Source organism: Dipodomys ordii, unplaced genomic scaffold, assembly GCF_000151885.1.
Source record: "Dipodomys ordii isolate 6190 unplaced genomic scaffold, Dord_2.0 Scaffold27, whole genome shotgun sequence".
NCBI classification, from domain to species: Eukaryota; Metazoa; Chordata; class Mammalia; order Rodentia; family Heteromyidae; genus Dipodomys; species Dipodomys ordii.
The window spans coordinates 17920802-17932992 of NW_012267243.1; the positions used below are offsets into that span (position 1 = coordinate 17920802).

Here is a 12191-nt window from a genome sequence, read left to right on the forward strand (position 1 = left end):
CTCATTACTGTGCAACATCCACCGCCTGACGGGGCTCAGAGGATGCACAGGTAGAAAACCTGGAGCAGATGATTAGACAAGCAACAAAATAAAACCAGGAAAAAGACGCCTGTGACTCTCCCTTAATCAGGGCTGTTCTCGCCTTACAGACTAGATCGCGGCTGGTAGCTGCATCGTGGTCATTTCCAAACTCGCCAGCAGCATTTTCCAATAATTTTATTGTCTCCAGTTTTAGGATACCATGCTATTTTCACACTGTTCAAATTTCCCATTTCCATAATCCAACTATCAAAAGAATTACTAACATATTCCCTTATATAAGCAAAAGTAAGTTTACTAGAGTGTTTTTAGTGATGGTTGAAGACAGAAACATTTACAACATTTAGCCTTTGTTTAGCCTTTGTTACAACTCCACACACACGTGGAAAGCGCTGGTAAAGCAATTCCAACAGGAAGAGAAGGGTATTCTTGCAAGTGCTGACGGAGCGTTACGCACTGCGTTTAGCAGAATAACTTGGTACTCAACAGAGGCTTCCGGACCCCAGTCTGGCCCCCGTTTGATGCAGTAATTCAAGTCCTTATATCACTAACATACTAGTATGAAATACTATCACCAATGTTTAGCTATATACACCAACAATGAACTGGCAAGTATCTAGCTTCAAATTAGATCCTTGGAATACAGCAAAATAGTTATCTTTGCCTTAAACATAATTATACAAAGGAGATTTTGTTAGAAGGAAAGACGATAATTGGACATTCTCAATGCTCCAATTTGAAGGGATACTTGCCTCTTAATTCCTTGAAAAAGGAGTTTGGGAAGTTATATACATAGATTTCATTTAAATTATGCAGCAATCTTTTATTATTATTATTGTCCCAGATCTTGTTTAATGAGGATCTCTGTCATCAAATCAAGTACGGTATTTCACAACTATAAGAACTGTAAGAGAAAAAAAAAGTAAAAAAAAAATATTTATCAAAATCTGATTTATCTGCTGTGTTAGATGCAATATTCCTAAATATATGTGTGTCCACTTTTAAAAAGGGCCAACGACTAAACTTTTATCTGAGATAATAAATAATCAAAGAAAACAACAAATTAAACAACCCAAATGTCTAACTCTGGCACCCCAATTAAAGTATGGCACAATGGCAGCAAGCAGCTGTTGAAATACTGAAACTATTTAATGGCATGGGAAGATAGGTGCAATACATTCAGTTAGAAAACACCATCTCAGCTTGTGAAATGCATGCCGATACACTGATAGGGGAGACTGGATGTATATACCAGAGTTTATTTTATTTATTTTGTGTCGGTCGTGGACCTGAACTCTGGGCCTGGGCGCTGTCCCTCAGCTCTTCAGCTCAAGGCTAGCGCTCTACCACTTGAGCCACAGCGCCACTTCCAGCTTTTTCTGCTTATGTGGTGCTGAGGAATCGAACCCAGGGCCTCGTGCATGCAAGGCAAGTGCTCTACCACTGAGCCACCTTCCCAGCCTACCATAGTTTATTAATAATAACTATCTCTGTGTGCTGAGATTAGTCAATTTTTTTCCTTTATACCACATTTTCAATGATGTCCAGTATATACTGTTGGTTCGTATTACTAGAAATAGTTACAAAAAATGCAAAAAAAACCTACTGCATTAGTAAGTTCTGAACTTTTTCTCTTCTTTTTGTACCAGTTCTGGGACCCTAGGTTTTTTGTTGTTGTTGTTGTTGTTTCTCGCTCCCTCATGGCATTCTACCACTTGAGCCTCAGATCCATTTCCAGCTTTGGGGTTAACTAGAGGTAAGAGTCTCATGGACTTTCCTGGCTTTGAACCATGATCCTCAGCTCTCAGCTTCCTGAGTAGGCGTGAGTCTCCACTGGTGCCCAGCCTGAACCATTTCTCTTAGGGAAAATATAGGATTACATTTGGCCGAGGCTCTGACTAACACATTTTTGTCAATAATGCATATATAAGCTTGTTTTTATGTGTGCTTTTTAAATAAAGGCACATGTGTTCTGTTAAGCACTCCCAACTTTCATGCACTTAGTAGACTGCTTCAGGATTGTGCTTGGGGTCCATTTTAAACTGCAAATTCAACACAAAGCACAAAAATTTGGGATGGATTACATAAAGGATGCTTATCTAAGCATAAGAACTGGAACAAAAAGGCCAAAACTGCCTTGTTTGGCTTTTGCTGGAGACCTGCAGGTCAGGAAAGCGAAATTTTTTGCAGCTCTCAACTCTTACAAATGACTGCAAAAGTAACATGAAGATCGATTTCGGGATGGCAGCTAGGTTTCTACTAGTCAACAAATTTACAATCCATACATAAGTATTTTTTTCAAAACAGAAGAGCTGCTGCTGCAGGCTCGCACTTGGACTCAGGAGCCAGAGAGCCAAGAGTGCATCCTGAAGTCAGTCAAGGTAAGAAAAGCCTGACTGACTCAGTTTCCAAAATAACCAGCAAAAATGCAGGCTGGAAATACGGTTCAAGTAACAGAGTTCCAACCTAGCAATTAGAGACCCCTGAGTTCAGTACCATAAGCAAACAAAAAAGAATAGCTTCCTAAAACTTCAGACAAGGAAATGTTAAACAAAAAGTAAATACTGGAAATGATTTGCCCTTAAAAAAAAAACACTAAGTTATTCAGGAGGCTGAGATGTGAGATTTGAGGTTTAGAGCCAGTCTGGACAGACAAATCTGAAAGACCCTTACCTCCAAATAATCAGCAAATACTAGAAGTATGGCTCAAGTGTTAGAGCAGAAATCTTGAATGAAAAAGCCAAGCAGGTGCACAGGCTCTGAGTTCCAGGCCCAGCAGGTGCACAAACAGAAAGAACATTAAGGATAAATTATGCTTTAATGTTCCAAATCAAGTTCAATTCCAGAACATGCACACACCAAAAAAAGCTACCTAAGGAATTTCACTGGCTATGCCCTTCCCAAACAGCATTATTAGGTACAAAAATAGTACCTGGAAGTTAGCAGTAAACAAAAAAATGAATATTCTGGTATAACAGGAACCAGACTTGCCTTGTTTGGGGTGTGGGCAAAGAGGAGGAAATGAGCTCTGTGTAAGAATCTGACAAAGATAAAAACATGTGCATGTGCACATAAAGTCTCACAGCCACTTTAAGAGCATTTTCATACATTGTAGGTTAAAGACTCACAAGTCAGAAGTCATTATTCAATCTTGTTTTAGATATACCCGTGTCAACTCAAGTTAAAAGGAATTAAGATGAACTGCAAAATAAGTAACCCAAGAAGAATTAAGTCAATAAATACTTACTGATAATCACTAGCAAAAGGATAACAGCAACCAAAGCCATGATGGCTTTTATCTACAATACACAAAAAGAGCACATGAGAGGTGTTCCGTCTGAAAACAAAGCCAAGACTATCTGTTCTCCTATTCACCATGGAAGAGGCTCAGCACTCAGCACGCAACAGGGACGCTCCTTCAAAGATTTCCAATTTGTTTCTCCAAGGAGTTTGCAGCCTTTTGTAAATAATTAGGAGTTCCCTTAATTTGAAGCTTTTTACTTCACTGGACTTTGTCATTCAAGGCTGCACTGCAGAAAAACTGTTCTAGCAAAGCATTCCAGACAGGCCTTTTCAAAGGTCTGCGCATGCTCTGTTTCTTATGCTATTTCTACCTTAAGATCAGGAAAAGTGTGTGATACTTCAGCAGCTCTGTACAAGTGTCATAATGTGATGAACAGAGACAGCAAACCCAGAGTTTAACACTCCAGGGTCCGTCCTTATGTGATATTTATAACCTTGTGATTGTGCCTGCCCGGTGAATGCCGGAGACCAGACAGTACCAGGTCTATATAACTGTTTGTTCCTCTAGATGACCTTTGGGAGAAACCCTTAGCATATGGCAAAGTCTGGGTTAAAAAGTTACTTCTGAACTTAAAAATGCGAGATCATAGTACTCATGTCTGTGATTTTTTGATTACACCTAGAATAAGGAGGAAAAACAGATTTGCTCACAGGACATGAGATTCACTGTAAAATCAGTGGTTTAATGATCAGTGGTCTTCCTTGACTTAAGAGGTAGGCTCGCTCCCATGAGGTACCCTGCGGGGATGCGGTGTCTGTAGTGCAGTGATTCTGTAGTTCTCTTGTCAAAGCATTATTTCTCTGGGATAATGAGGGACAATGGAATTTTTTCCCTTAACCGTTTTGTCAGTAGAGATTCTGACTATGCAATGCTTTAAATTTGTCCCCTCTGAACAGAAAATCAAATTTTTCTCTAGCTCTTATTTTAAATGTTTTATGCCAATTCTGGGCCTGGGTGCTGTCGCTAAGCATCTGTTGCTCATGGCTGGCTCTTTCCCACCTGACCCACAGCATTACTTCCAGCCTTTTTCTGTGATTAGTTGAAGACAGTATTGCCAGGAAAAAAAATTATAGAAAGAGTTGGCTTCGTCATGGGTAAGGTGTGTGTGACTCTCATGAAGCCATCTAGCCAAACCGCCCTTTAGGCGCAGCTTGAGTCCTTTCGTTAGTCCCATCCCCAGAGTAACTGATTAACCCAACATGTATGTCCCGACTTCCCACCATGGCCCCAGCTCAGAAGGAAAAAAGATGAGCAAGGCCATTCCAATCCCTGTCCTCAGAGAGCTTACGTTGCAGGGCTCCGCTTCCCCCAAGCCCTTGGCAGCTACCTGGGAGCTGACCAAGCTCCACAGTATTTACTGGCCTCCTTACCTTGCAGCCTCGCCACCACATCTGCCTTCGAAGTTGTTTCGATCTGTTGCTAAAAGCAGTTGCATTGTCCGATAAGCTTTCTGTATCACGTAGAGGGTGGAAAGGAGGATTAAACAACAGAACAGGATTCTTTAACCCAGTCCCACAAAGATGAGAACATATTCATTCCTATAGCTGCAAATTAATTCCCAGTGTAAGAAACAAAAACAAAAAGGCTTGGGACATCCCTAGAGAAAAATTACTCACGGGAATGATTCCATTCTGAGAAATGCTTAAGTAAGTCATTTTGAAGGAAAACTATCAATTTTTTAAAAGATTGCATTTTTTGGTCAAGCAAATCTGTCGAGACTTAACCATTCACCATTTGCATATCTAATATATGCCAGGAGGAGTTACAGCACTATGGCCAATATCAGTCTGTAAAGAAAGGTTAATGACGTATCGGAGAGCACAAATAACAGTATCAGATATGCTTCAAGTACATGTTTTAAAAAGGCATCAGAGGACTGGGAAGGTGGCTCAGTGGTAGAGTGCTTGCCTTGCATGCCTGAGGCCCTGGGTTCGATTCCTCAGCACCACATAAACAAAAAGAAAAAAGCCAGAAGTGGCGCTGTGGCTCAAGTGGTAGAGCGCTAGCCTTGAGCTGAAGAGCTGAGGGACAGCACCCAGGCCCAGAGTTCAGGCCCCACGACCGGACCCAAAAAAAAAAAAAAAGGGCGTCAGACCTTAGCTTTCACATCATGACAAACACAAGGCAAAGCAATGCAGCCAGTCAAAAAAGAAAAAAATCGCTCTAAAACAATGCATTTAAAAGTGTCCACTCCTGGCTGAACAATTAGGACGTGCTTCAATGATTAGATGCTCAAAGTAAAGGGAACTGAAATTATGTCATGAAAAACTGTAACTTTCAGAATCAAATATTAACTAAGTCAAGATTCTTAAACAAGGCTAAACGAATAGGAGACATACATCAAGAAAACAGGGGTTAATACTATCAGTAAGCATGTGAGGTGTCCGTACCTGATTTGTCCTGCAGCTCATCGAGTCTCTCCCCTCTTTCAATTACCTTTGTAATGTTTTCTTGCATGACATCAATAACTTCATCCACCTGACTCTGCACACTAGTTTAAAAGAAGATATAAATTATTTATTATCCTACTAAGACTGTTCATAACTTCTGAAATGTTTTTTTTTGGATGTGATAAAGACTAGCAAATTCTCACAGAGTTCTAATTTTCTCTTAAACGTAGAGGGGTTACAACAACTGAGAACACTCACAAGTGCCGAGTGGGAAACAAAAATGAAAAAACTTGCTTTTATAATTCTCCAAAATGAAAATATGTTTTTCTCCTTTTTATTAGGTGTTAGAGCCCACTCAAACCAAATTTCAGACTGTTCTATGCAAATATATCCAAACTTAAACATTAAAATTGGTTCTTAACCACCAACATTTGTTAACTCCACATTTCCTAACTCTTTGTTAGAGATAGCTCAAGTTAAGAGATAGACTGCTCAAGTGTCCAGTCTCCCTTTGATGCCCTAACTACAATACAAAAACTATCTGAAGTTCACTGTATGAAATAATCACAACAATAACTGTTTGAAAAGACAAGTAAAGTGAACTTCTACTTCTTATAACACAAAAATGTGTGAAGTACATTAGATTATTAGCAACTAATTATTAAATAGATATGTGTATTTAAGTAAATAAGGACATGTGGTTGTTTCTAGTTGGGGAGGAAAAATGTGTTATCAGCTGGGAGCTTTTTAAATAAAAACTTCATAATACACATTTCTTCTCTGCCCTTTACCCCATCTTATCCTCTTCAAACTAACCCTGAGATTTAGAGCTGTGGCATGGTTGTGTGTAATTCTGAAAAAGATCTCTCTCCTTTGAGCTATGCCTTCAAAGAGTTTGCGTCAAAAAACAAAATGGAAGCCCATTTAGATACAGGTAGAGTCCGAAGTACCCCCACATTTAAATACCAATTACTGTACTTGCTAATAATCACCTGTCTCTTGTTTTAAAAGCATTAAACACACCCACTGATTATCTGCACTTAGTCTTCAGGATCATTACAACTTCCCAGAGTTCCATGCTTCCCACACATCATTCTACAGAAGGATTTAAGACCGAAGCTCAACCACGCAAGGACATGCAGAGTGCTTTTCCTCCCAAAGATCTGAAATAGCTCCTGAGCCTCTAGATGTCTTGTTGCTAAGCGGAGAGCTAAAGAGCTTTTTCCTATATAACAGCAGTTCATAAATACTTATTTTTTCAATCACTATTTCCAACAAAGTAATAAACACCTATGATGTCCTGTTTTAGGTACTAGGAAACAACAAAGAATAAAATGGACAACCCCGTCAATTGATCTCAGTGTTTAACACAAAGTACAATTGTCTGTTAACTTACTTACCTGCCTATTTTCTGCCTCTCCCAATTAGAAGGTAAGTTCAATGAATGCAAGAATACTGGCTATTTTGTCTACATTAGAACTCCACTATAATAGTCTGGGCAAAATAGGTACTAATATTTCTTTAATAAATGAAGAAACTGAGCATAATTCCTGCCAGGCAGATTTAGCCTGAGAAAGAAATACAGGAAGTGGAGGTACTGCTCCATTACCAACACTGAGTGAAAAAGCTCATCAATAGTATAAAGCCCTGAGTTCAAGCTACAATATTGGTGTACGGATGTGTGTGTGTGTGTGTGGGTGTGCGTGAGAGAGAGAGAGAGAGACTTAAGAGAAAGAGATTTAAGCAGTAATTGTAGAGACTTACACTTAACTATAATAAGACAGATTTCAATCTATGTTCATCAAGAACAAAACCTGCAATTTGTAGGTAGTGATTTTTATTTTATATAACTGATAATAATAGGCTAAAGTAAAGCAGCAGAATGGCAACTTGGACCAAAAACCACGATTCAATTATTTGTCGCCTCTAAGAATACATCTCCACAAAGATGGAGGAACGTGAGGGTGAACAAATGTAGCAGTGAGGCTGGGAAGGTGGCTCAGTGGTAGAGTGCTTGCCTTGCATGCCTGAGGCCCTGGGTTCGATTCCTCAGCATCACATAAGCAGAAGAAAAAAAAAGCCGGAAGTTGTGCTATGGCTCAAGTGGTAGAGCGCTAGCCTTGAGCTGAAGAGCTGAGGGACAGTGCCCAGGCCCAGAGGTCAGGCCCCACGACCGGACCAAAAAAAACCAGATGTAGCAGTGATACTAGCTAGGTACTATGTTTGGGTGGAGACAGAAGGGTAAACAAATGTAGCAGTGATACTCACTAGGTACTATGTTTGGGTGGGGACAGAAAGGAAAAACTGGGAGACAGTGAGGGAAGTGGTGATGTACTGATTACCTTTACACTAACCTTATAAATAAGCAAAAACCAACTCACAACGCATTGGCTGGCTAGGGTGGAAAGACAGCAGAAGCTCCCCCACCAGGCAGGGTGTCCACATTGACATACGGTAAGTAGACTTCAAGCTAAAGTCAGTCAGAATAACAAAGGTCAATTCTTTTTTTTTGCCAGTCTTGGGCTTGACCTCAGGCCCTGAGTGTCTCTGTGCTCAGGCGAGCGCTCTACCACTTGAGCCACAGTGCCACTTCTGGCTTTTTCTGTGTATGTAGTACTGAGGAACCAAACTCAGGGCTTCATGCATGCTAGGCAAGCACTCTACCACTGAGCCACATTCCCAGCCCTAAAGGTCACTTCTTATTAAGGGAATGATCCAACAAGAGAAAGTGATTGCTAATTTATATGCATCAAATAGCACCACATCCAAGTGAATTAAACAGACACTACCAGACTTAAGACCCCAGCACTATATCCTCTCGCCAATAGGTAAGTCACCCAAACAAAAAAAATCAATTAAAATTGAACTAATTAAAACAAAATAGCACAATAGACCAACTGCATTTAAGATAGCTACAGAGTATCGTATTCAGTATACATTCTCAGCAGCCCATGGACCCTTCTCCAAAATAGATCATGTCCTGGTACTTGCAGCAATCTGAGCAAACAGACATATGCTGACATAATTCCTTGTGTTGTCTGACCACAGTTAAATAAAACTAGAGCTCAGCAGCATATGACAATGCAGAACACCTTTAAGCACATTGAGCCTGACAACACACAGCTGAATGGTGTGGGCCACTTCCTATGAGATGAAAAAGGGAACACATGCTACCAGCCTCATTCCCTGTAAGATTAGGGTCATTTCAGGGCGTTTACCCTAAATGATAGATAAATAGGGTAGAGAAGTGGGGACAAAAACCACGCAATAACTAAGTTCATAACCTGTGCAGCGGAGCGACAGTAGAAAGATAACGGCATTTAATTGAAATGGAAAAGGACTCTCCGTGGAAAAGCAAGTTTGTGAATCAGGCGTGAAGGCCATATGAAGAAAGGGTACAGAACATACAGAAAAAGGCATTTCCGATGTTGTTTTACATCCTCTTGTAGAACAGAGACTGTAAATTCATTTTTGGCTTTGCAATACAGCTTATCGCTCGTTATGTTGGTGATTACAGACACCACTCTGCAAGTTAGCCTTGCATTTTTCTCAACATTGAAATGATGGTGGTAATTTCTGTTGATAGAGTTAAAAGTCATAGTTTTTCAAAGACTAAGCATGTGCTTTTCCACTAGAAAGAAAAATCTGTGCTCTACAAGACATACTCCTCCCTTATTTTGTAAGGAAAACATGTATCTTCATCATTAACATCCCCATCTTGTGGTCTTTTCAGGTACTGTTGACAAAAGAAGTTTTAACGTTCTGTTTTATTGTTGCAACTACATCTATTGTTCATAGTTGGGAGATTATTTATTCATGAATATTAACCATTCAGCAGAGTAATATTAAAAATGTTATTAACTAAAAAGCAAAGAAAACATTCCAAAGAAAACCAAAATCTTCTTTGGGGCTGGGGAGGTTGCTCAGTGGTAGAGCGCTTGCCTTGCATGCATGAGGCCCTGGGTTCCATTCCTCAGCACCACATAAGCAAAAAGAAAAAAGCCAGAAGTGGCGCTGTGGCTCAAGTGGTAGAGCGCTAGCCTTGAGCTGAAGAGCTGAGGGACAGTGCCCAGGCCCAGAGTTCAGCCCCACCACCGGACCCCCCCAAAAAAAAAACCCCAAAATCTTTATATACAGGCAAGTAACTAAAATCTTGCTCCTCCAAATACCCTAAAAAGGGATGCTGGTTATTTTTGTTATATTAATCTGTTCTCAGCATTAATGAGTGGACAATCATTGTCAAATAAAGCAGCAATGCTGATGATCTATATAGTCAAGAAATACTCCCTTAGGTGCTGGTGGCTCACATCTGTTGCTTACTTGGAGGCTGAGATTGTGAACGTATGGCTGGAGGCCAGCCCAGGAAACGCTGTCATGGCTGTGATGGCCCGTGCCTGGTGAGAACGGGGGACTGCAGCTCCGGACAAACCCAGCCAGAGAAGCAGCAAGACTGCCTCAACCCCTGCCACAGCGGGGAGTGTGAGAAAGGAGGCTCATAGTCCAGGGACAAAAATAACTACTGCAAAAAGGGTTGGACCCATGGCTCCATAGCAGAGCACCTGCCTGGTAAGAATGAGGGCCTGAGTTCAAACCCTAGCACTGCCAAAGAAGAAAAAAAAAAAGAAATTTGCTTTTGAGATGTTAAGTGGTAATAAAATAGCTTAATGATAATGATCAATTTTAGGTACTAAACTAATGCCAGAGGTTTTCTTGAGGAACTGGTGTGAAAGGTTATGTCTGCCATGCAGGGCACATGGTCAATGTGGTCCTGTTTTGATCAGCAATTCGTGAGGCTGAGCCATCCTGATGACTGACTTCTAATTCCTTTTGGCCAGTCTCCAGCTTCACAGTAAAAGTCATTATATTTTCTCAACAAGTCCTCTAAAATTCTGCAACTGACAAAGTTATTGTAAGAATTTAAATACATGTACATATCCATTTGTGTTTGACACTTGATAACATAGATACGTATTCATATAATCTACATTAACTACTATGTACAACCGCAGTGGTTTTAAGATTCAACTGGAAGACCTTCTCTCTATGGGATTATCAGATAGGTAAAGCATAACTGGCAGGGCAGAGACACAGCATGTCATCACTACATTCCTCTACTTCATCAACAACTGAAGTGTACGAGAAGGAGACGCAGAGGTGTGGACACAGGTGTGCATGGACACAGCGGTCACCCTGGCTCAGCTCTAACATCCTGGTACCCTTGCAGTCATTCACACACTGCAGATAGGCGTGACTGAACACAGCAACTCTGACTCTTGGTAGATTCCTCTAGAATCTTAAGGGGTAACCGGAAGCCATCTTCCACTCACATCCATGTCTCCCTTAGGAGAGTGTCATAAAACGGTTTCCAATCACGGTCCAGGTACTGATGAAGTATGAACACATTCTGCAGGCAATATTTGCAGAATATAAAAACCACTTAACTGGGGCTGGGAAGGTGACTCAGTGGTAGAGCGCTTGCCTTGCATGCATGAGGCCCTGGGTTCGATTCCTCAGCACCACATAAGCAAAAAGAAAGAAAGCTGGAAGTGGCGCTGTGGCTCAAGTGGTAGAGCGCTAGCCTTGAGCTGAAGAGCTGAGGGACAGCGCCCAGGCCCAGAGTTCAAGCCCCACGACTGGACCCCCCCCCCAAAAAAAAAAAAAACCACTTAACTAAGCAGGGCGCTGATGGCTCACGCCTGTAATCCTAGTGACTCAGGAGGCTGTAAGCTAAGGATTGCAGTTCAAAACTAGCCCAGTCAGGAAAGTTTGTGAGACTCTTACCGACAATTAACCACCAGAAAACCAGATGTGAAGCTCTGGCTCAAAGTGATAAGGCACTAATCTTGAGTAAAAGCACTCAGGGACAGCGCCCAGGCCCTGAGTTCAAGCCCCACAACTGACAGGAATAACCCAACAAACCCACTTAACTGCAGTCTAGAAAGGGCGACTCTTCCTTGTCTGTGTGCTAGACTGTCTGAATTGGAATCAAGTGACTTACTGCTATCTACAACTTCTCCTTTTACATCAGAATTAATGTCTTTCCAACATTAGATATCACCATAGCATATTACTCATCAGCTAGCATCACCTGATACACAGAGCAAAAATTTTAAACTAAAAATTGTCATAAAAGTAATAAAGCCTGAATCTAAAATATGGATTAGGGTTATTAACAAATACGAAAGAACTTGTGGAAGTAGATTTAAAAAATGCTATAGAAAATTACCTATTTTCTTTTATGACTCTGAAAATGTAAATATAATTAAAAGCCAAAATAGATCTTCAGGTTACACTAATAGATCTAACATAAGATAATCAAGAAAAAACCCAGCCGGGGCGCTGGTGGCTCACACGTGTAATCCTAGCTACTCAGGAGGCTGAGATCTGAGGATCGTGGTTCAAAGCCAGCCCGAGCAGGAGAGACCGTGAGACTCCTATCTCCAATAAACCACCAGAAA

General features: G+C 40.9%; 1 protein-coding gene across 1 annotated transcript in view; it reads right to left on the minus strand.

Moving 5' to 3' along the window:
* Positions 1 to 308: 308 nt before the first annotated feature.
* Positions 309 to 12191, minus strand: part of Vamp4 (vesicle-associated membrane protein 4) — an 18855-nt gene continuing 6972 nt past the window's right edge. Inside the window, exons 3-7 of the mRNA XM_013015558.1 lie at positions 6546 to 6601; positions 5734 to 5834; positions 4714 to 4793; positions 3287 to 3338; positions 309 to 943 (exon numbers count right to left, since the gene is read on the minus strand). Of these exons, the coding sequence (XP_012871012.1) occupies positions 915 to 943; positions 3287 to 3338; positions 4714 to 4793; positions 5734 to 5834; positions 6546 to 6601 (318 nt within the window). The 3' untranslated portion in view covers positions 309 to 914. The remainder of the gene's footprint in view (positions 944 to 3286; positions 3339 to 4713; positions 4794 to 5733; positions 5835 to 6545; positions 6602 to 12191) is intronic.